The 24430-nt window shown below is 43.8% G+C and overlaps 1 protein-coding gene across 1 annotated transcript in view; it reads left to right on the forward strand.

The window, feature by feature from the left end:
- Positions 1-4205, forward strand: part of ISM1 (isthmin 1) — a 30051-nt gene extending 25846 nt beyond the window's left edge. The window contains exon 6 of the mRNA XM_083730492.1: positions 1263-4205. Coding sequence (XP_083586618.1) covers positions 1263-1780 — 518 coding nt within the window. The 3' untranslated portion in view covers positions 1781-4205. The remainder of the gene's footprint in view (positions 1-1262) is intronic.
- The last annotated feature ends 20225 nt before the right edge of the window (positions 4206-24430 follow it).

A 24430-nucleotide genomic window follows, 5' to 3' on the forward strand; every position in this document is an offset into this window, starting at 1 on the left:
GACCCTCACTTCATCATTCATGAGTGTTCTGCTAGTGTCATATCCTGATTTGCACAGATATCTTGCTGTCTCCCCACATATTACAAGTCTGGAATGTGAGCCACTTATGGCTTCAGTTATAAAGGAGCTGTTTCAATATCATCCGTTAAGATTATAGTTCCAGTGTCTCTGTGCAGCTGCATTCAAGAGGCCCTCACAGAGGCAGGGGGGGTGCTCTGCCAAATTTTAACCCACATTTTATTTTTTAATCATAAGGGAACCTCATGAAAACTAGGTGCACTACAATGCACTCACTTCAGCTTTAGTGTAGCTAAAGAATGCACAGTATATTTTAAGAAGATTGATACTGATATATGGAAGGGCAAAAATACAGCCCCCTTTGGTCAATGGATAGATGATACAACAACTCTTGCAATATGTGAATGGATTGCTTTCAGACGAAGATTATACATGGAGAAATTTAAATGATATTTGGAACGTATTTATGAAAACCATAGTGACCCATGAGTTAACATATGCTTGAGAGAAACAATAAGTTTAATCCATCAACATATATCCTATATAGTTTGGTAACATTAATTATATGTTATGGTTATTTTGTTATTGCTTTTTTCCTCTGCTTTTTTTAAAAAATATCATTTTTCTTTTTCCCTTTTCTGTTCTTTTCTTTTCATATTTACTTTTACTCACTATAATCATCTTACTAATAATAATATCTTTTCTTCTGACAAGATGCACACTCCATAGGGAAAGGCTGACATATTGACATATCACATATTGACAGTGAAACTGGTACAATTCAAAGTGTTGGTTCTGACCTTTAAAGCCCTAAATGGCCCAGACACTGAAGTCCTCCTCCGAAGGTCTTCTGCTTGTTCCTTCACTACGAGAAGTGAAGTTACAGGGAACCAGGCAGAGGGCCTTCTCGGTAGTGGCACCCACCCTGTGGAACGCCCTCCCATCAGATGTCAAGGAAATAAACAACTATCTGACTTATAGAAGACATCTGAAGGCAGCCCTATTTAGGGAAGTTTTTAATGTTTGATGGCCAGGGTAAAAATAATTAAAAACTGTTGTTGTTGCATGTTTTCCAGGGCCTTAAAATGTTTTTAAAATAATATTGGAATTGATTTTGTGATAGAACACAAAGCAAACCCTTGACTACCAGAGTGTGATGTTAGCTAAATGCTGTCAAAATCCTGCATTTTTGTCATCTCTGAAACACAGTCAAGTTCTCCTTGTGTTCCTTTTCTACTGTCCAGATACTGACAGCTGCGAAAGGTGGATGAGCTGCAAGAGTGAATTCTTAAAGAAGTACATGCACAAAGTGGTCAACGACCTCCCTGCTTGCCCTTGCACGTATCCCACGGAGGTTGCCTACAGCACGGCCGATATCTACGACCGGCTTAAGCGGAAAAACTTCCGCTGGAAAGATGCGAGTGGGCCAAAGGAAAAACTGGAGATCTATAAGCCGACCGCTCGCTATTGCATCCGTTCCATGCTGTCTCTGGAAAGTACCACCCTGGCAGCGCAGCACTGTTGCTACGACGACATCATGCAGCTGATCACAAGGGGCAAAGGAGCAGGCACCCCAAACCTGATCAGCATAGAATTCTCTGCCGAACTTCATTACAAAGTGGACATTTTGCCTTGGATCATTTGCAAAGGGGACTGGAGCCGCTATAATGAAGCCAGGCCTCCTAATAATGGTCAGAAATGTACAGAGAACCCTTCAGAGGAGGACTATTACAGACAATTTCAGGAAGCGAGAGAGTACTGAGAAGGAGAGGCAGGGAAAGAGGCAAACTTCTTTCAGAGTCTGTGGAACACGGGCGGTTGGTCTGCAAGATCCCAAATCAAAGAAACTCTCAGCATACAGATCTAATGTCCCTTTCCTCCACCCACCCCAACTAACTGTATATAGTTGTATAGAATACACATTTTTTCATAAGTGTGTTATTTATATATGCATATAGGAATTGCATATGGACCCCTGTGCAAATAGACATTTATATAATGTTATGCATTCTGCATCAATGTAAGGTTTTGTGTTTTCAAAATCATGCTCAAGTAAGGACTGGGCTATCATTTTTTAATCTGTATGGGAAAAGCTCAGCTTTCAGTGGTTGAGGCAACAGAACTCAAAGAGTCCATTTCTCAACTGCAAACCCCAGTTATGGGGCTTTTGCTGGTGGGGTTTCCATCTAATGCATCTGAAAACTGCATCTGATGGTACTACTTTTGTGCAGAATAGCAGAGAGAAATATCAGCATCCACTGCCATTGTGCCTGTGCAGAAGTCAGGGACTTTGATTTGTGTCAAATACTACGTCTGTGTGATTGACTCTGGTGAGTAAAAGACTGGGATACCTAAAGTGTGGCTGACGCAATCAAATATCCCTTATTCTGCAAAGTGTACAAGTACCTCTGAAATATTTTTACTAAATCAAAGCCAAGGACTATAACCAGATCATTATTAAAGTTTCCATACATAAGTTATTTAATACAAATGCAGCATAATTTCCTTAGAGATATATTGATGAAAATATTTAGACATATTTAAGAAAAAGAAAGAGTTTTTTTTAAAGGGGAAGGGCAGTAACTATTGGAGAGGAGGAATGAAGCTGGTAGATACAATAATAGACAAAGCAAAGCCCATTTGGAGTTATACTTGCCTTGCAATTTAGCTTGGCAGAGGTCCAGTTACTAAGAGCTCTTAATAGCTCCAGGGATGTGAGCAGAAGTAAAGCACATTTTCATTACAGTTATTATTTTGTGCCACCACTCAAAGATAAGGCCTGGGGAGGGAGGAGCTGCACGGATAGTTAAAGTTCCTCAAAGTCTTCTTCACATACTGCCTTATTACAAGGATGTAAACACAGCAAACTCACGTATCGTATAGCCACATTTTTCTGGGACCCAGAACTGGCTGCATCTCCCTTTTGAATGCCCATTTTGTTGACTAACTTTGATTTATCCTGCACAATGTGTGAAGCAGCCCTAAGCAAAATAACCTTAAGCAACTTGGAGCAGGGCTTACCCACTGCGTATAAAGCAAAAATGTGGGTGGTATCTTAAAAACTGGGAGTTGCAATTAAAAACACACACATAACCGCATCAGATAATTGGAAAAATGTCAGAAATGCATTTCTGGGTTGAAGGCAAGTTTGCGCATGTGCATTAGGGTCTGATTCATATTATGACTGATGTGTTCCCGTGTTCAGTTTATTCAAAAACAACCACAGTTGCTGATTCTATGAGCTTTCACTCCTAGAGGGTCTGTATACATGATATACAGTCTTCATGTAGAAGCCACTTTAATTTCTTCTCTGTACAGTGGTACCTCTGGATACGAACAGGATCCATTCCGGATCCCCATTCGCATCCTGAAGCGAATGTAACCCACGCCTGCGCGGGTCGTGATTCGCCGCTTCCGCGCATGATGTCATTTTGACCGGCGGCGCATGCACAGGCGGCGAAACCCGGAAGTAACACGTTCCGTTACTTCCGGGTCGCCGTGGAGCGCAACCCGGAAGCGCTTAACCTGAAGCATATTTAACCCGAGATAGGACTGTAGTAGTGGCTTTGTTAGGAGGGCAGGGAACATTTTATCCATGCCACTGCAGAGCAAGTCCCAATCCAACCAGCTTGAGAACTCTCAAGCCTACTGAATCCTACAGTGAATTTAAGTGCACTTGTCTATGTTTACACAGGCAAACTCTACAACAGCAAAAGGAATATGGCCCAATCCACTCAACTGCCCTTGCACACGCATCATGCTTTGCTAACATGAATGAATCAGCCATGGGAGAACAATTAAAAGCAGACTCCATGTGATACCCTTGTTGTTTGTTCAAACTCATCTTCTGAAGGAACATACTGTAAAGAGATTTGTTCTTAAAATATGCCCTTGTTGTTATTTATTCTTGAGTCTATACCAAGTCATTTGGCCATATACCAAATAAATGCATAGTATTTTACGAAAGAAAGCCTATTCTTTAACAAAGTTTAAAAAAAAATCAGTGAAGGGATGGAGTGTTATAACTTTACTGCATTCTTTTGAAGCATATTTATTAAACTGCAGCTAACATGAATTTGGCAGAGTTAAAAGTGGCAAGCAAAGGGACTTTCTAAAAGGGACAATCGTGTTCCATAGAGAGCTGGTGCACAAATCCAGGTTTATCAATAAAGCCATGATGAAACATCTGTTAATTTGCATTCTCGTTATGTGGATGTTAAATACAAGAGGGAAGAAATGTGAAGGAATGCTTATGGCTCCATGAAGAAAGCCTGAGCAGGTGAGGGAGGGATGCCAGAAAGAGTGAGCAGGCAACCCACCGACAGTGTCTTCTAGTAAAAGCATCTTAAAACATTTTTTGTATATGCTAATACATTCCATAAGGCTAATATGTTCCTTACCAGGAGTTTGGGAACAAATTCACGGGTTTCTGTGACCAAGAATGAAAAATAAGGAAAATTTAAATGTAGCTTCCACAGCGAGGTCTAAGAAAACATTAACATCAGCCACTGCCACAAGACTTGTCAAGGTGATGGGAGGGAATTATTTTAGAATTTGTCTCTCACCTCATTCATTAAAATCCCATTGCTTCAGACCTGCCAAGGCTAGAAACACTTTGGCAGACCACAACAATATGTTTTCAGGCTCACTACAGCTTTTCCCAGCAGCAGCCCTGGAACAGATCAGAAGGAAAAATATTTCTCCCTCTGTGGTCTTCAGGAATAGCATTTTAAAATAATAATAATAATGTTATTGTTTTTGCTTGGGGGGGAAAATGAATTTTATAGCCTGCTAGTTTTAGTATCCCATTGACAACTGTGACAGAGCAGGGTCCAGTTTTACAGTCCATTGATGGCTACGGCTTGATTTTGTAAATAATGAAGTGTGCGTTTGTGTATAATGTAATTAGATCTTCCTTAACATAACATGGCATGTCCCTAATCAGAAAACCATAACGCTGAGCATTGAGCAACCCACAGAGACATCAGTTATGTGGTCTCTGTGTGTGTGGGAACTGCACAGTACATAACTTACAAGAGGTCTGCCTCTTCAGCGCAGGTTTGCCTTATGACTGCTCTGTTGTCAAAGAATGGCGGAAAAAGAGCACTGGAGAGGGCAGGGGAAGCTTGGGTATCTATAGCCCAAGAACATTCATACACTGTGGACATGTGTGAGCTGCACTGAGTCAAGGTTCAGCCACCTGTGTGCTTACAGCATTTAGGTTAGACCAGCAACTATTGAATTGAAACCATATAGAAAGCAACACATCAGCTAGCCAGGAACAAAGGAAGGGCAAGCGGGTGTTGCAGAGGATTATTCAGAAGTTCAAGCTGATGCCGAAAAATGGAGGTAGGATTCAAATATTACCTTGCCTTCCAACTGGTGTGAGTAATCTCTCAGAAATGCTTGCCACAAAAATGTTGTGCAAACTTGGGTGAGGGGGACCGAGTCGTGCACTGTCTGCAAGATTCAGTTCACACCCCAATTCAGTCCTTGGAAAAACAGCCCAATTTGGTCTGAAGTGCTTCAAAGCCTGCCCAGTTTGTTGCACATTTGAATCCTGATTTGGAGAAGTAAAGTTTCATGCCTCCCCCATTCACTGTTACTGGGAAATTTTAAAAATGGCTATATTTCCTCTTCTTAGTAAAATTGGGTGGAATCTGCAGGCATAGTAGCCCCTCCTGAGTGGACAGAGCTTACCCACTTACAGAGAAATAGAGTTTTGTGCTGGGCACCATCAAACAAAAAAGAAGGAAAAATCTATAACTTATTTTAAAAAAAATTGAGGCAGAAGTCGATGAAATTTGCAGGCTTCTTGGATCCTTTTGAGGGGATGAAACCTGCCAAATTTCAGTATTACGTGCACGGACTAGTAGCAGCTCTCCAGGTTTTCAGGCAGGAGTCTCAACTCCATCTGGAGACACCAAGGGATTAAGCCCAGAACATTCTGGATGGAAAGCAGAGGCCCTGCTACTGAGGTACAGGCCTTGCACCTGGTCACTCTCCCCTCTCACTTACAGTGTACAGCCTATAGCTGAGGAATACAGCTGCATTTCTGTTATGTGAAGTAAACAAGTGATTCATAGTATGGTGGAAAGCCCAGAAGATGAGCAAGTTACTTCCAGGCTATTTCCTGGCATGCCTCACCAATTTATTTTTATAAAATATTAGCATTGAAATGTCCATTTCCTTACATCTCAGCACGTACATTTTCGCCCTTGTCATAAGTCTGTGCCCTTGGGTCTGCTCAAAAGGGGTACAGCAATTATAATGTTCCATTATGAAGACGGATAACATTGCACCAAGCCAAAAATGGATAGTTGTGTGTGTGCAGGGGGTAGAGATTGCTTGCACACAGGCCACAATCCAACACTTGAGTTGGACATACTTAAACCTCTTCAAACCCATGACTTTAAGGGGCCCCTGGGCTGTGGGCCCTGGGACTGTGGCCATAAAGAGAAAAGAGATGAAGTTTGGAAGTCGATTTGAGGCACATACATCACGGCAAACCTAACACTGCCATCAGATGACACAGACCTGTTCAGCTGCATTTGGAATAACATAAAGGTGGAGGCAAGTAGGGCACAAGGGAAAAATGCCAGTAGCTGTAAAAACATAGCCATGGAAGACATTCCTCAGCATGTAAGGTGGGGGGGGACCTATTACAATCACCTCCCCCTACTCCTCCCTCTAATTGTACAGAAGATGATAAAAATGTGTGGCATTCTCCCTCCGAACATATATCTGGTTATAATTTTTCAGTGGAAAGTTGCTCAGGCAGTTTCCGTTAGACTGCACCCACACGGTACAAGGCAAATTAAGGGACTGACTGGGTAATTACTAGTGCATGTGCATGCCCACAGATCTGTAAATAAAGGCAGGAAATCCCCCAGTCTTTCACTCTTCAGCTCACTCCCAGACAGTACGATTGTTAGGAACACATGGAAAATCCACCGGGTAGGTGAGATGATGTTCTTTGTACTTCACAGAAGACTGGTATTTAGTCACAGTTTCAACAAAACTTGGATTCCACAGCAGCGCTTCAAATGACAAGCCAGGGATGAAGAGACCCAGCTTTGACTCTTAAACAGCCTTTTTAAAACAACAACAACATCACGCATACAACAGGTTCGTAGCTTTCTAGCCAGCCCCACAGAATGCTATTTTCTCCCTTAAAAGGGTTTACGCAATTCCTCTGAACACATTCAATGTGCCACAGTGCAGTGTCTACAACCAAGCCCTACTTGGAGTTAGGCCTAGAGCTAGCCCATCCATGAGGCAGACTGAGGCAGCCACCACAGGCGGCTGAATCCAAGGAGCACTGCTGCCTCTGCTGGAGAAGTGGCAGTGGTGGTTTGTGGGTTCCAGCGAGATCTCACAAGAGCTTCATGGGGCTGCGAAATCTCTCCCGAACCCAGAATCTGAAGTCCTGTGACCCTGGGAAATGAGGTTTTGGTGGGTCGGGTACCAGATGGACATGCAGGGCAGCCCTTTCCTGTTTCTCCTCAGGTGGCAAAACGGGATAGGATGCTTCTGAGCAAACCCATTGAGATCAATGGAGTGATGGGTCCAATCTGAGCAGGACTTAACCAATTACACCTCATTGCCTTCTGCCAGGCAAAAGCAGGACAGAACTATGGTCTGCTTTGAACTTTCAAGATGGCCAGGGCTGAAAAGGATTGACGTATTTCCTTGACATCTTCTCTATGTAGGCTGCAAGTACAGGTAGCTAAATTGGGCAGATCTTGACACAAACACCAACAGCTCTCCGGCCACAGTGATTGCTTATGCTTTATTATATACCATTGACAGGTTCAGATACCAGGTGTCCTTTATTTTAAGAAAAGACAAAGGCTCCTAAATCTTTTTTTAAAATAAAAAAATCAGTTACTTGAATACCCTTCGGCCTATGCCTCATTTCTAAGTGTGTGTTCCAGTAGTCAGTATGTAGTGAATTTGTATCCAATACTGCACCGTATTTTCCAGACCTGCTTCTTCATACATCCTGTATTTGGAAATGCATAGAAAAGATGGCCTTTGGGAGCTATTTAAACATTTTTGATATTTAGGAGGAGGCAAGGAAAAGTGACTTTTCTTGGGGAAATTGGACATTGTCCATCCCTTACGCTTTGGAGCCCTTGTGGGAGCATTATATTCCAAACCAAGCCAGCCAGTCACAATGAAGGGCTCCTTGAGGCACCATGTGACATTCCTTTTTTTAAAAAAAAAAAATAATTTTTATTAACTGGCCAATCACATCAAATTAAATCACATCACATAAATTCCGAATTACAAAGCCAAATTTTGAATTTTGTTGGGGGGACCCATACTTCAAGATCCAAAGGGGGATTCTAATCATCTTCTTGCTACTGCGTTAATGTCCAAATCAGTCCCAATCAGTCCAAACAGAGTTCATAATTCTATCCAGTCTTACCTCGCTGTTTCTACATCATATCTTGTTCATATAATTTCTCTTTTTTCTTTATGATCTCTTCTGATAGTCTCCTTAAGCCGATAAACACAAATATAATAATCCTGTGTGAATTTCCCATTCTTCCAATCCAAGTCCAGCTGGTTTCCATATATCATCTCCTTCATAGATAACATCGCTCTTTCCATCATAATTTTATGAAATTTTCGCTCTTAAGTCCCACTGAGGAGTTTAATCCACGATATATAAACAGCTTTGTTTCTCTCTTACCATGTGACATTCCTGGCTCTGCCTGGAAATGCAGATGCTTCACCACTGAGCTACAGCCCTTCCCTGAGGAGGAGGAGGAACCTGCCTAGAGGAAGCAAAGAGACTTTGGCGCACCAGCATATGGTAAATGGGCACCTCATTTTCATAGAATTATAGAGTAGGAAGGGACCCTGAGGACCAACTCACTGCAGTGCAGGAAGATGTAGCTGTCCCATTTGGGGACTGAATTTGCAAACCTTGGCATTATCAGCACCACACTCTAAACCCTGGGTAGGCAAATTAAGACCCGGGGACCGGATCCGGCCCAATCGCCTTCTAAATCCAGCCCGCGGATGGTCCAGGAATCAGTGTGTTTTTACATGAGTAGAATGTGTGCTTTTATTTAAAATGCATCTCTGGGTTATTTAGGTGTAGGAATCCGTTCATTCCCCCCCCCCAATATAGTCCAGCCCCCCACAAGGTCGGAGGGACAGTGGACCAGCTCAAAAGGTTTTCTGACCCCTGCTCTAACCGGCAGAGCAAGCTGAGTTCTTTACTCAAATCAATGAGCAGAGCTTCAGAGCATAAAGGAGAAGGTGGCAGCTGGCAGGGATAAAGCCTAGAGTTTGATTTCATAGGGTCAGTTATGAAATGCTTTATAGTCAATCAGCCTTTCAAGCCCTGAGGCTGTTAAGCTGCATTTGAATTTTTCAAGGTGATAAGCAAAATCATCCCCATAAAGGCTGCTCATTCCAGCTACGATTGCTGAGGATTTCTCATAGGGCACCTCCTGCCAACCTATGTATTAAGCATTCATCCTGATTTGATGGGGCAAAACCTATGCAGAAATTTGACTATGTGTGGTCTTTACTGAGCCTTTGTTTTGTGGGGAGATTATACAACAATAAGCATTCACCATAATTCGCTTGTGGAGTGTTTATAAATCTTCCCAATAATCATTATTTCACCTCACACTTTTCAGAGCACTTCCCTGTCACTTTCCTAACTACAAAAAGTTTTGTTTTGTTCTGTTCTGTAAGTGAATTTGTTGTGCTAGGGCAACAGAGAACTTTAATGGCACAAACCTAAATTTCCAACGAAGTACACTCTTGAATCCCTCAATCAAAGTAGTGACAGTCTGGAGATACATTGCCCTAGAGCTGTTTGCTAGCACAGAACAAAACACTCTGCTTTGCTGAAATATGTTTACAGCAAAGAAAGCTACACTGCAAAGGACTCTGTGACAAGGAAGAACTCTTTGCCAAGTTCACAAAAAGTCTTCGCTTTGCTCCACTATGCTTGAAAGGGATATGTCTGGGTAGAAAGGGCTATAGAAACATTGTGAACATTAATAGCAGGAAAGGAGCACACTTTTCTGCAGGATAAAGGTAAAGGTAAAGAGACCCCTGACCATTAGGTCCAGTCGTGGCCAACTCTGGGGTTGCAGTGCTCATCTCGCTTTATTGGCCAAGGGAGCCGGCGTACAGCTTCCGGGTCATGTGGCCAGCATGACTAAGCTGCTTCTGGCGAACCAGAGCAGTGCACGGAAATGCCGTTTACGTTGCCTCCGGAGCGGTACCTACTTATCTACTTGCACTTTGACGTGTTTTCGAACTGCTAGGTTGGCAGGAGCAGGGACCGAGTAACGGGAGCTCACCCCGTCGCGGGGATTCGAACCGCCAACCTTCTGATCGGCAAGCCCTAGGCTCTGTGGTTTAACCCACAGCGCCACCCCCGTCCCTTTCTGCAGGATACCGGGCAATAATCCATCATTAATTATACTCAGGTAAAGTACAACGCATGAGATCCGTTGATTTTAATGGGTTTACTCCAATAGGATGGTTTGTTTTTGGTTTTTTAAAGAACAGAACACTGTAAAACTCTGAAAAGGCAATTGGTTTCCACCTTCCCTTGCTTCCAATCTGCATTATGTGGTTGATCTCATGACTATTTTCATGAGGATGGTGACACTTGTTTTTGTTCCCTTGTTTTCCTGAAGCAGATTTGTTGTCCCTGGAAATAATTTACAACTACTGGTGCCAAAAAGAAAAAGGAAAGAATGGAAAATGTTTGCTTGTTTCTGTTTTGGAAAGTGCCATATCCTGAAACATTGGACTGGGCCTACCCTCCAGAATCATGGGAGACATCAATGGAGGTGGGAGAATGAGGAGGGTCATGAAAAGGAGACTGCCGGGCGCTAAATTCTTCCACGTGGCATTATTTTACGGTAAGTGTGTTCTGCATTGTGCGCCTTGTTTCTGTTTGTGGAAGATGTTTGCAAAGGGGGGAAATATCATCAAAAAGGGTGAACAGCAAAGAGTTTGGTTGGTTGTGTTTGTGCCTTACACTGTGGGCTCCCCCTTGTTGTAACTACCTACTGGAGAATGTCCTGCTACCTGCTGGAGAAGCCCAAAACAAAGCCCTGGCTCTACTCTTGAAACATGGAAGCAGGGCCACTGATAGCGAAACCCCTGAGCACTCAACAAGCCACATCTGGAAAGTCAGAACAGCTCAGGTCCTCTCCTTGTCTTCATTAGTTAGCATGGCTAGAGAGGCCCAGTTTCATCTGTGCAAGCTCTCCTTTGAAGCAGAGGCAAATGCATATCTAGATAAGAAAACACTCAACTGCTATGTTACCTGCTGTAATGATTCAGTCAACTCCTTTTTCTGCACTTCTGGCACCCTGGGCACCTTGAGCGAGTCATTCTGGGTCCACAGACTAGAGCAGTGTTTCTCAAACTTGGGTCTCCAGCTGCTCTTGGACTACAACTCTCATCATCCCTGACCACTGGTCCTGCTAGCTAGGGCATGTTGGGAGTTGTAGTCTAACAACAGTGGGAGACCCAAGTCTGAGAAACACTGCACTAGAGAAATATGTTGGAATGACTTTTTTCCTCAGAGTCTCTAAGATGGGCTGAGGAACCTGTGGCCCTCCAGATGTTAGTGTATTATGATATCTATTATCCTTGGCCATTGGCCATGCCTGCTTGAGGGCCAAAAGTTCATCACCTTTCCTCCAAGACAAACCCATGTAACAACCTCTAGGTCAGGGTTTCCCAAACTTGGGTCTCCAGTTGTTTTGCTCTACAACTCCCATAATCCCTAGCTAGCAGGACCAGTGGTCAGGGGTTATGGGAATTGTAGTCCCAAAACTGCTGAAGACTAAGTTTGGGAAATTCTGCTCTCTGCCTTTGAAACTGCCTGGGACATGTGACTTTAGGACAAGCCCTCACATTACCTCATAATCTTGATTCTAAAGGAATAACTCTAAATTATAAACTCTATTGTCACACATTCCAACCATTCTAGGAATGCAGACAAGTGGCTCAAGCCCTTCTTTAGCATCAGGGCCACCAAAGGACCTGCAGTTCTCCAAATGTAGTTGGACTCCCACTCCCATCAGCCTCACCCAGCATGGGCAATTATCAGGGATGGTGGGAGTCGCAGTTCAACAGCTTCTGGTGGGTCACCTCTGAGGTGGAAAGATTACTGAGAAGCAACTAGGGACTCAGCTGTACAGCTGCAAACAAAACATTTAAATGTGTTGTAAAGTGCAATATACAAATGTGACACTAGATGGCAACAGTGAGCTATGCCAAATTCAATGTGTTTTTCAAAACTTTTTTTAAAAGCATTTTTAGGTGTGCAGATTCCACCTATATATGTGGAAGGTACCAACTATTATAATGTAGCTGATACGAGACAAGGCAACAATTTTCTTGCTTGTTTTTGCTTTGTCTGAACTGGCCACCTCCATATTGGAAAATGCTGGTCCAAAGGGAAATGGAAGAGATAAGGAAAAACAGCAATATAGGGAAATTTGCAGTAGCAAATTGGAATTGGGCTTGACAGTTCCAAGAGGACTTGATTGAAATCCCACTGAGTCTAGCACAAAACCAAAATCTGCTGCTGTCTGAAGAGTGGGATTTACACCTTTGCTTTCTTAACATGTGCAACCTTCTAGCAGCAGATATATTATTTTGCACAAAATTGCTGCAGTTCTACATTCTGTAGTATCTCTGTGCCAGCCTGCAAATGCCATACTCATGACAGTGGTGTGTTTAGCTGTCCAAAAATTGCCCTTGGTTTTTCTAGGTTCAGTGAGCCCTTCTTACCCCAGATGAGCTCACTGTGCCACAATTGTTTGAATCGGTTGATCTATAACTCCCAGCAGCCCCAGCCGGTAGAGCAAATGGTCAAGGATGATGGGAACTATAGTACAGAAATATCTGGAGGGCCACATTGGGGAAAGCTGACCTAGTTCTCTCGGAGGTGGCTAACCTGTGTCTGGGTTGTCCTGCTTTATACCGGAGAGGTCAGTTGATGTCAAGTAGATTGATTCTTACATCTTCTCCCCGATATGCCAGTTTTCTGTGCGTAGGATCTGCTGTGTGGCTTCCTTTTCCAGTGCCAGATTTAGGGCAGTTAGGCAGTTCCCCTACACAGGATGCCAAGCCAAATCGGTGCAAAATTGAGAAAATCCATAACTGAGAAGATCCATTGCTTCTCTTTTTATGCTGAACGGTTCCTTACAAGGCCAAATTCCTACCTTAAGTCACAGAAAGCAATCCAATTTCCCTCTTGTAGTTTGGCAAAAATAAACTCTCGTGGCACCTACTGTGTTTTTAAGCACAAATAGAAACTGCAGTAAAAATTTGTCCGAAGCTTAGAAGGGTCACAAAGTGCATTTGTGACCCCCCCAAACTCCCAAATACTTATTTTGATTATAACTTTGAGACAATGAAAAGTGGTTGCTGCTGTCAGGGAGCTGAAGCCAGTCAAACTCATGTGTGTCTTTCTACCAGCTTCATACCTGATAAGTGTAGTAACAGCACTCTGTCTGCTTTGATAAAATCGGAGGGGCTTTAAGTTGCTGAAGTATCTGAGCATTTATGACAATCATCTGGCTCTTGATTTGTTTGCCTGAAGATGGCAGATTTCACAAGAGACATGAAAGGTTTCAGAGTGGCTGGAAAGTCACTTTTGATGAAATCATTTCTGGCCCCAGGGGCTGCATTCTTGAGAATTTGGGCATTTTGAGGATCAGTGTCCTCTGATGATTTTTTGGCAAGTTTACACCAGTGCGGAGAAACCCATCTGGAACAAAGGAGTCGAGTAAACATACACGAACGTGAGGAGAACAAAGCTGGCACAGAAGCCACATGGAATTTCATTTAAGGAAGCAAAATAACTTCTCCATTCATGGTCCTGGCGAGAGCACCAGCAAAAACAATAAAGCCCAAGGAACATTACTAAAAAAAACCTTCAGACAATGTAATATTCATGTCAGAATTCATGTGCACTCAGCTCTTATTGTGGGTCTTCCTCAGAATGCAGTCCTCTGTACAGTTCTACCTCAGGTTACATACGCTTCAGGTTACATACGCTTCAGGTTACAGACTCTGCTAACCCAGAAATAGTGCTTCAGGTTAAGAACGTTGCTTCAGGATGAGAACAGAAATCGTGCTCCGGTGGCGCGGCAGCAGCAAGAGGCCCCATTAGCTAAAGTGGTGCTTCAGGTTAAGAACAGTTTCAGGTTAAGAACGGACCTCCGGAACGAATTAAGTACTTAACCCGAGGTACCACTGTACTCCTGTACGATGCAGAAAGACCAGCACTAAAAAGCAGTGCAAATCTGAAACAAATACTCAGCTGATGGGCATGACAACTGGAAGTCCAGCTTCCTTCCTCACCAGCCTCACCCCCACCCCACCCCTAGTAAGGGATCTCAATACCGATAGTTAAAATCAAGAAGATAAAAGCCCTATTCTCAATACTAAGGCGTTTAGGCGAGTTGCCATATTGTTAACACTGTTTTAGAGACAGAACTTAGCTTGGTTTAGTTGCCCTTGGAAGATCACTGGAGAAGCACAGTTTTGCAATTGTTACAGTTATTGGTGGAGAACATGCTTTCCATGTGCTTCTATGGCTGAGCTGAGTCTGGAAGTCAGGGAACCCAGAATCAAAACCCAGCAAAACTCTCCATTTTGTTTTACAATTTGGGGAAGAGACACCTCTTGTCTCTTCCTGCTGGCACTCTCCTCCACCCCACCCCACCGCCGCCAGACACGCATGTGCCAGCAAGGATTTTGCCTCGTGCATGGCCGCCTTCTTAAGATACACATCAGTTTCTTATTAAAGGGCATTGCATCATTTAAATGTCAGAGGCAATATCATGCCACTTTTTTTTTCTTCTTCAACTGAGTCCTGGCAGCCCTCAAGGGAAACAAATGCATCAGAGTAAGGCCTCAGAACAGAGTTGTCAGTGGAGCTCAGCCCACTGGAAAACCAAGCTGAGAACCACAGAACACAAGGGGCACTTGTTTGCCCAGAGCCTAGGACATCAGTTTCACTGTTTCTGGACCTTGGGAGCCACTGTGTTCACGTTGCCACATTTCCCCCAGTGCCGCAGTGAAGACAGCATTCAGCATGGTTCAAAATAGTAAAAGCTGAGGTATTCCAGTTTCTTCATGTAAAAACACTCAGCTGCCTCTCAGCCATTAAATGAATGAACAGCAAAGACTGTCCGCATAAACATCCAGCCAAAAGAAACCTCGGAGGCCGTGCGGAGGCTACTGCTTCATACAATCTGGGTCATGTTTCCCAAATGCAAATATTACCCTTGGCACAGGCCAGCCTTTACTTCATGAGTTATGTGGCATTTTCTTGTTGCTATATTTGAGTTGGTGCAAGAAAAAGAAAAAGAGGCATAAATAGTTTTGGATTTTCTCTGAGCTATCAGAAAAAGCCAGGACACAGCTTGTGCTGCAGAGAACTCCATGTTCTTTAAAGGTCCTAGCATTTCCATTACAGCTGCCCAGTCTTCAAAGAAAATCACACATCAGCTAAAAAAAAAAAAAACATTCAAGAATGAACATCCCATTGGAGAATGATTTTCTTAATTCCTTTACATGGGCATCAGCCCTTTGGATCCAGACTAGAATGTTTCATCAAGGGTTTTTTTTTTAAAGTCTCTATCAAAAAGAAAAAAGATTCATAGAACTCATCCTTTAGTCACACAGTTATTGCCCTGCAATAACATCCACATGTCCAATGGCAGGGATGGAGAGCCTGTGGCCCTCCAGATGTTGTTGAACTGATGGGAGTTTCTGTCCATCATTATCTGGAGAGGCGCAGATTCCCCATCCCTGCCATTTGGAAATACCAACATATCTGCGTCACGATCTCTCAGCCACACGGCACCTTCAAAACATTTTTGCACAGTTTTTCATAGCAGTTAGGGACAGCTCCTTTAACTTAGAACTTTACAATTCAAGAAGGATATTGAGAAGCTGGAACGTGTGCAGACGAGGGCAACCAAGACGATTAAGGGTCTGGAAACCAAGCCTTATGAGGAATGGTTGAAGGAACTGGGTATGCTTAGCCTGAAAAAGAGGAGACTGAGAGGAGATATGATAGCCGCCTTCAAATATCTCAATGGTTGTCACATGGGAGATGAAGCAAGCTTGTTTCCTCCTGCTCAGTCACATTTGGCTCTAAGATCAAAACTGTTAACATAAACGTTGGTCCCGCCAGCAACTTGATCTCAAACAGTGGATCCTTTGGTAGAGATTCTTGTTGTGCCTCTTGTCCAATGTTTTGGCACAGGTATGTGACATTGTTCAATAAATGCCATGCCGATGCTGTGGTGACCATTCTAGAATCGTCCACATGAGCACCAGCCTATCTGTCTCCTTTTCAGGGCAATGCAACCATTGCAAGCGACCAGCGCCACAATGGCTGAAGGTAGGATGGGAAGTGCTTGAGGGCAGGAGGAGGGAGGTTTAATATTTCTTCCCACTAGGAAATAGTGGCAGGGGTGGTGGTTTCTTCTATCAGATATATGATGCTGTTTAGTGTTTTATGAGCCATCCTTCTGCAAACGGCTTCTACAAATGTGCTCCAAGGGGAACTAGAGCCTTGGATGAGCGCCATCTCATGTGGCTTGCCGAAGATTAAAATCTAAATGGACAAAATAAATACAGTCTCCAGCTCTCCTTCTTGCGTATGAATGAACAGCCTCATTCAGGGTTGGTTTTTTTAATGCAATGCCCCCCCCCAAAAAAAAATCCATGCCAGAGAAGTTAAATGGAGAGAACGACTGCTTCCATTCTTATTTTCCTAAATGCACTGCATATTTAGAGTGGAAGTCTGATGTCTATACAAAACCTTTAGGGTGAAATAATTGCTTTAAGATGAGGACAGATCTTGTTGACAAGCATCTTTATAAGAGCACTTGGTTGAGGGAAGGCACAGCACTTTGGCAGAATGAATGTATGGGGAGATGGCGTTTTCAAAGCACCTTAGGGGAACAGGCTTTGTAAGACCAATAAGGGATAAACAGAGAGAGTAAGATCTATGGGTGTAGAGCAGGTGCAGGGAAGCTTTGGCTCTCTGCTTGTTGCTGAACTGCAGCTCCCATCATCCCAGACCCATTGGCTATACTCTCAGGGACTGATGGGAGTTGTAGTTCAGCAACATGCGGTTGTTCACCAAAGGTTCCCCAGTCATGCTGTAGACTGAGCATGGATGAGCAGCCAGTGGCTTTCTAGATGATGTTGGACTCCAACATAGCCAATGGCCCAATAGTATGAGAGTTGTAGTCCAACATCTGGAAGACTACAGCCTCCCCGATTCTGCTCTAGGGTAACTGACATGGAACAGCCAGGCATCTGTTAAATCAGCAGCATGAGAAGGGACATCTGAATGCTGAGAGGAGTCAGGCTCATCGGATCAACAAGTGTGGAGGAAAGAGCCCAGTAAGGAGATGACCAGCAGCTAGATTCTGGGAACAGAAGATGGTAGAATGGTTGTGATGGGACAATCAAACCTGAATTCAAGGATCTGGTTACAAAGTAATACATAGGTGATAAAAATTTGGGCTTCATTTCCTTCACTGTATTGGAAGTCCATTTTTTTGGCATTTTGGGCAATATCTAGCTACTTCCGAAGAATACCTATTATGCACAACTGAAAGGCATTCTGTAAGCAGGACATGTTGGTTTGACTCATATGTTGTAGTCCATCACACAAGCAAAGCATAAGCGATTTTCTACTACCATAATTGTCCACCAAAATCTAGCATATGGTTTATTACACACAGCACTTCTGTCCAGTATGGCAATGGGGGATGACAAATATTTGAAAACTCCAGATGTGGAACTAGGGTGGCTGCTTTTGCATTGCCAAGAAAGAGGAAAAGCATCAAGGGAAAAGAGGGCATGGATTTGTATAAATTTTGGGCATGCGAATTCACGAAGAGTCGGACACGACTAAATGACTAAACAACAAAGTTAATACGTGCATATTTAGAAATAGAGAGTGGGGTTTAAATAGAAACAGGGTACCTAGTGGGCAAGACTATCAGCAAGAGGCCTGTGTGTCTCCTCAGCTTGCTCTCTGGGTGCTCATTGTTGATGGGCAACTTCTAGGCCTTCCCACTCTTATGTTTGCTTATCTTTAAACCAAACTTCAGTTGGGCAAGTACGGAGGACATATGAAAAGCATGTAAAGCGGGACATGTGGCCAACCTGTGTGGAACAAAGCCATCATCCATACAACCCTCACCCCATTTCCGTGAGCTAATAGAGATCCACTTCTTACATCCCCAGTCTTCCAGCTGTTATCCATTTGGAACTGTTTACATTTTTACAGCACTGAACTTGTACTAAGAGGCTGGCTTCTGGCCATCATGAACGGTTGCCAAATGATCTAAACTGTTTCTTTAAAGTCAGTAAACAGAGGTATTAGCATGCTATATAAAAGAGCAGGCACAGACTGGGATGCATCAGACTTCAAAATGGTTTTGGTGAACAGATTGAAGATGGGAGAATTCGCATGGCCTTCTTTTGTCCAATCAGCTGACGCCCCCCCCCCCCCGGCTGCCGCTTTACAGTGGAGCAAACGTGCATCCTGATCTCCTGTTCAAGACACAGGATGGATAAGCATGCCTTGTAAAAAACCCAAATGCCACCTTCAAAATGCTTCAAAAGGTTTCAGGGCAGCAGCAGAAGCAGCCACCTGCATTGATTCATCTTATTTTTGTATATAAAGAGCATCAAAGTGTGATTTAATGAGTAAAAGCACATGGAGCCACAGATCAGGATTCTTTAATCCAGCCAGAAGGATCTGCCAAGTATGTACACTGTCCCTCCCCAGTCAGAAATTATTAAGAACTTTAGGGGATGGCAGTCATCTGCCCTCTGCAGATGACTGCCATCACCTCAAGAAATATATTTCATTAACTGTTCTTTGATCCTGCAAGCCATTGGCCATGTGGCATAATGAGGAGAGACACATGGTGCTCAAATCCAAGCTCTGCCACAATTCCACTGTCTTCTTTTCTCCATCTGGCCACAGTTATCCATGCTCTGGTAACATCCTGTCTGGCTTAATGCAACGTGTTATACATAGAGCCGCCTTTGAAAAGGGGTTCAGAGGCTTTAGATAGCCCGCAATGCAGCAGCCAAAGTCTCTGCTCTCTCTCCTTGTGTATCTCACCTGTTTTGACAGAACTTCACTGGCCGTCTACTTGCTTCTGGGTCCAATTCAAAGTGCTGGTACAATACTTACCTTTAAAGCACCAGATCACTTGAAGGATTGCCTCCTCCCATATCAGTCTGTCTGCACACTAAAATCATTGACTGATGCCCTTCTCCAAACATGGTCTCTTTCGGAAAGGTGACGCTTGTATCTCCAGCGAACTGGGCTGTTTTGGTAGTGGCACCTCAGCTACTGAATACCTCTCCCAGTAAGGTATGTCTTGGCACCAGCTGTTCTCTAGGTGCCAGGCAAAACAATGAAAAATGACAATCCATTTTAAATACCTTAAATATGTTAAACTCCTAAAGCCCGCTTGCTACATTTGTTTCTTGCTATTTGACTTGCTTTTAATTTCATTTTTTGTAGCAAAACCATTGTCTAAAATCGGTTTTCAATAAATAAATGAAAATAGGCAACATGGAAGTATTAAAAGGTAAAGGTAAAGGTACCCCTGCCCGTACGGGCCAGCCTTGCCAGACTCTGGGGTTGTGCGCCCATCTCACTCAAGAGGCCAGGGGCCAGCACTGTCCGAAGACACTTCCGGGTCACGTGGCCAGCGTGACATCGCTGCTCTGGCGAGCCAGAGCTGCACACGGAAATGCCGTTTACCTTCCCGCTAGAAAGCGGTCCCTATTTATCTACTTGCACCCGGAGGTGCTTTCGAACTACTAGGTTGGCAGGTGCTGGGACCGAGCAACGGGAGCGCACCCCGCCGCGGGGATTCGAACCGCTGACCTTTCGATCGGCAAGCCCTAGGCACTGAGGCTTTTACCCACAGCGCCACCCGCGTTAGAGACCTGCAAAACAAGGTTGTTGGAAGATGGTCTCAGCGCTGACCAAGACCGTATGGCAGATTATTTGGAAAGGAAAAACTTTGCCACAAAGGAGTGTGTGATGGACCCAACTGCTGTGCCTCTGGCTAACGCGAAGAGTGGCAGCCACAGAGTTCATTGTTACGATATGAGAACAACGCAGCTGCAAACTACCAACTTGGTGAAAACATCACATGATGTGACTAGCTGTGGGAAAGAATCTTCCCGGAAGTTCACAGGCTTCGAGAGTCTTTGCTGTGTGTGTAATATGAGACCTTCCTGTTGCGTATGTAAGGGAAGTCTTTGTCACTTGCTTGCTGAACACTGAACTGTTCGGTCATGTTTTCTGTAGTGCTGCAAAGTGAGAAATAAAGAGATGTAAATAGACTTTCTGACTACCGGTATCTCCTTTCCCTGCTAGGGATGCAAGGAGGGAGGGGGTGTGCATTTTCCATGCTGGGAAATGTCGCCTATCAAGATCTTCCTTGACTGCAGGGATGCCAGCCAGGGCAGATCACCGGTAAACAAGCTCCGGGAACCGACGAGGGGGGCCAGCCTCTCCTGAGGGGGCTTGTTTTACAACATTCATAACACAGCACACATACCATTCAAACAAGACATAACTAACAAAGAGCTGAGTGGGACCTGTGATGGACACCTCTGAGCTCAAGGCCTTCTCCTATACCTGCCCAGTTTTTTAAGATATTCATCTGAGGTCTTTCTCTGGGTGCCTCAGCCTTTCAGATATCAGGCATGTGGCAAGCAGAGAAAAGGCCCTTTCTGTGTTGCTGCCACATCTGGAATGCCCTCCCCAGGATGGAACCTATATTTGTGTCATTTAAATGCCCACTTAAGGCTTTTGTGGTCTCCAGGACTATGGATGGGTTGCTGCGACCTGCTTTTTAAAATATTTTTTACCATTTCTGTGTTGACTGTACCATTAATCTCTGCTGCTGTGTCTAACAGGAACAGCCTCTTCATTTAGGTTCTGTTTACATTTTGTTTGTTTATAATATTTTGCTCTTAGGGTTATTTTATCGTGTTATGTTTACAGTGGATCTTTATTACTTTATTTGTGATGAGCAGTTTTGTAATCAGATAAATCACGCATATGCTTCACAACCAACCAACCAACCAACCAACCAACCAACCAACCAACCAACAATAAACAAGTCCCATATCCTTGACATTCATTATTGGACTTGGCCTAGTCATTAGCCTCATTTGGACAAGCAAATCTCAGTTTAATAAGCAGATATATAGATTACCATAGCTCAAGGGTAGAGCATCTGCTTTGCCTGCAGAGTGCCAGGTTAAATCCTGGCATCTTCAGGAAGATTAAAGTGTCCCATGTCTGAAACCCTGGAGAGCTGCTGCCAGCCAGTGTCTGACTCTGTAAAAGGCAGTTGCCTGTGTTGCTCCCATATGCAGCCACTTTGTCCTGCAAGCAAGAAAACAAGTCAGGAAGCCACAGCTAATCATAGGTTTCCATTATGTTGAACTGGGAAGCTATGGTTAATGGCTTTCAAACAAGCCAGTGTATAAAGACATAGTTTAAAATCTGGCTTCTGTGTCAGGAAGCCATTAGCCATAGTTCCTGATTTGGATATAGCAGGATGTGATGGCTAATTGTGGCTTCCCATCTCACATTTACCCACTCATGTGAAGGAACAAAGCAGGCATGTGTGGATATGTGAAGCTAATTTATATCTGTTTATTAAGCTGAGATTAGATCATCGTGAAAGGCCAGCAAAAAGGATAGATATTTCTTATTTTTAATGCCAGATAAAGGCGTATGTGGTGTTCTACCTCAGGTGCGCAGGGATGTCTGAGTGTGACATTTGCTTCTCTGTCTCAGGTATCGTAATGTCTTAGGCTGTAAATATTAACAAAGTTCTGGCTTCAGTTGTCCTTTCTTATTCCAGCAAACTCCCTGGGCACTGGCAACTCAATGCCATGTGAAGCAATTTACCCAGAATAGAGTTTGGTCACATTTTCCCACATCCAGACCAAAAATAGACCCGTCCCAACCGGGAAAAGTCACAAAACTTGTTTATTTTGCCTCACGACCAGAATGTAAAACCGTATCGTCAATTCCATTCCCCACACCTCCACTTTTTCTTTTTTCAGTTTTAGGCTTGATCAACGTTCCCGCACCCCGGAGCACAGAAGTGAGCAATGGGCATTGCCAAATCAAATTTCTATTTCAGACCATTTAGAAGGGTAGTCAATTAATTAAATGTTTGAATCATTGTGTTAAAAAAAAAAAAGAGTCAGATTACAATAATGAATAAAGGTAAAGGTACCCCTGCCCGTACGGGCTAGTCGTGTCCGACTCTGGGGTTGTGCGCCCATCTCACTTAAGAGGCCGGGGGCCAGCGCTGTCCGAAGACACTTCCGGGTCACGTGGCCAGCGTGACAAAGCTGCATCTGGCGAGCCAGCACAGCACACGGAAACGCCGTTTACCTTCCCGCCAGTAAGCGGTCCCTATTTATCTACTTGCACCCGGGGGTGCTTTCGAACTGCTAGGTTGGCAGGCGCTGGGACCGAGCAACGGGAGAGCACCCCGCCACGGGGATTCGAACCGCCGACCTTTCGATCGGCAAGCCCTAGGCACTGAGGCTTTTACCCACAGCACCACCCGCGTCCCTACAATAATGAATAGCTCTACTTTAATGAATGGTAGATAATACAGAAAAGAGAACATAATAAATTGAAAGAAATGACAACAACCAAGTGTGTTGTTTGTTCAGAATGTAACACTGCTCTCTATGCCTGGAATTTGCTTGGATGGGCCACATGGAGAAGCCTCATCTTTCCAATGTTTATTTTCACTACCAAATATCACCACCACTCCTCTCTCTAAAATAAACGCCCCTTATAGCAAGAAGTGGCTCACAGTTGGAAATGGGACTTGTATTCCTGAAGGGCTAGTGCCTTGCAGAGGTGCAATGTTTATTTTCCATAGGGAGAAAGCTTTCGCCCACCCCCACAGACGCCCATCTGGGCAAGGCACTGTGTAAGCAAAAGGAGCAAGAAAGCAATTGCGCCCTTGGCAAAAGTTACATGTCAGAACCTGGTGACTCAAAAGCTTTGGTTTCTTGCACAGATCTGCTTAACATTCTGGTCGTCTGTGAGGTATTATGAAGACATGGTACAGAAGGAAGTTCTACAGAAATCAATGGGGCTTACTCCCATGTAAGTGGGTATAGGCTTGCTGCCTAACACCATGCTGTGGTGATCACACAGGGTCCCCAGACGTTTGACAGTCTATTGATCCCTGTGCCACCACTGTGATTGCTTCCTCGCTGCCACCAACCCGTTTCTTTCGGGTACACACGGAGTCCAGACAGTTGTTAATATTAAACCAAATAAACAAGTTTATTTTATAAGCATTAACAAGTTTATGGTTTCAGATAATTTTTCTTGTCAGTTTCTTAATCTTAGTTTCTTTACCGGCCTATACCTTCCTAATAACTTCTAACTGATTATCCCAACTGTCTATCTGACTCCTCTTAACAGATTCTCTCACTCTCTCACATCAAACTATCCCAACCCACAGACTTATTTATACTCCCTCTCTCTTCTCTAACACCTGACTGACTCCTTAACAACACTAAATCTAACTCTAACTCCTCCCCTTGGGTTCCCACTTGCCAATCACTTCACACTCATTTAACCCTTTCCTTATGACCCTTATGATGTCACATGATGTCACACCCAGGATGCCACACATGCACTCATGCATTCACTTGCAGTCCCAGAGATCTTCCAAATCCCTACCCTTACTTCCTGCCCTACATCTTTGAGAGTTGGAAATCAAGGATTTATACAACGGTGGCTGTGCACTAGTGAAATGCACAGGCACATATCCTCCAACATTTCTCCAATGAAAATAGGGACATCCTAGGCACCAAATTGTCCTCGGTCCTGTCTACCTACTGCAAGTCCTCTATGCCTTCTTATCCAGAGGGTCCCCCAACCCGCAGGAACCACCTTTTAGGTGAGACAGAGGCTGCAGTGACTAAGAGGGATCAGTGGACATTGGGTGCTCTGTCTCGTACAAGCAGAAGTGCTTCACATCAAGGAAAATCCAGCATTGGATAAAACCCTATGAAAGTAGATGGGAGGGGGGAATAGCCAGGGAGATCTGCAATCAAAGGCAAGGAAGGTTAGCTCCTTGCTTTCTCGGTGTTACAGCGTCATTGTTCTTCCATATTTTTTAATACATATATATACACATCTTTTATAAGCAGACCTCCATGCATCAAGGACCATCTACACTGAGCTGGCAGGGAAATGATGTGTTATAAACATGAATGAAAGTGACCATTAAATTTCCTCTTCAATAGGAGTTCATTTTAAGCTTGTCTTTGC

This window comes from Podarcis gaigeae, assembly GCF_964106915.1.
Source record: "Podarcis gaigeae genome assembly, chromosome: 3".
NCBI lineage: Eukaryota > Metazoa > Chordata > Lepidosauria > Squamata > Lacertidae > Podarcis > Podarcis gaigeae.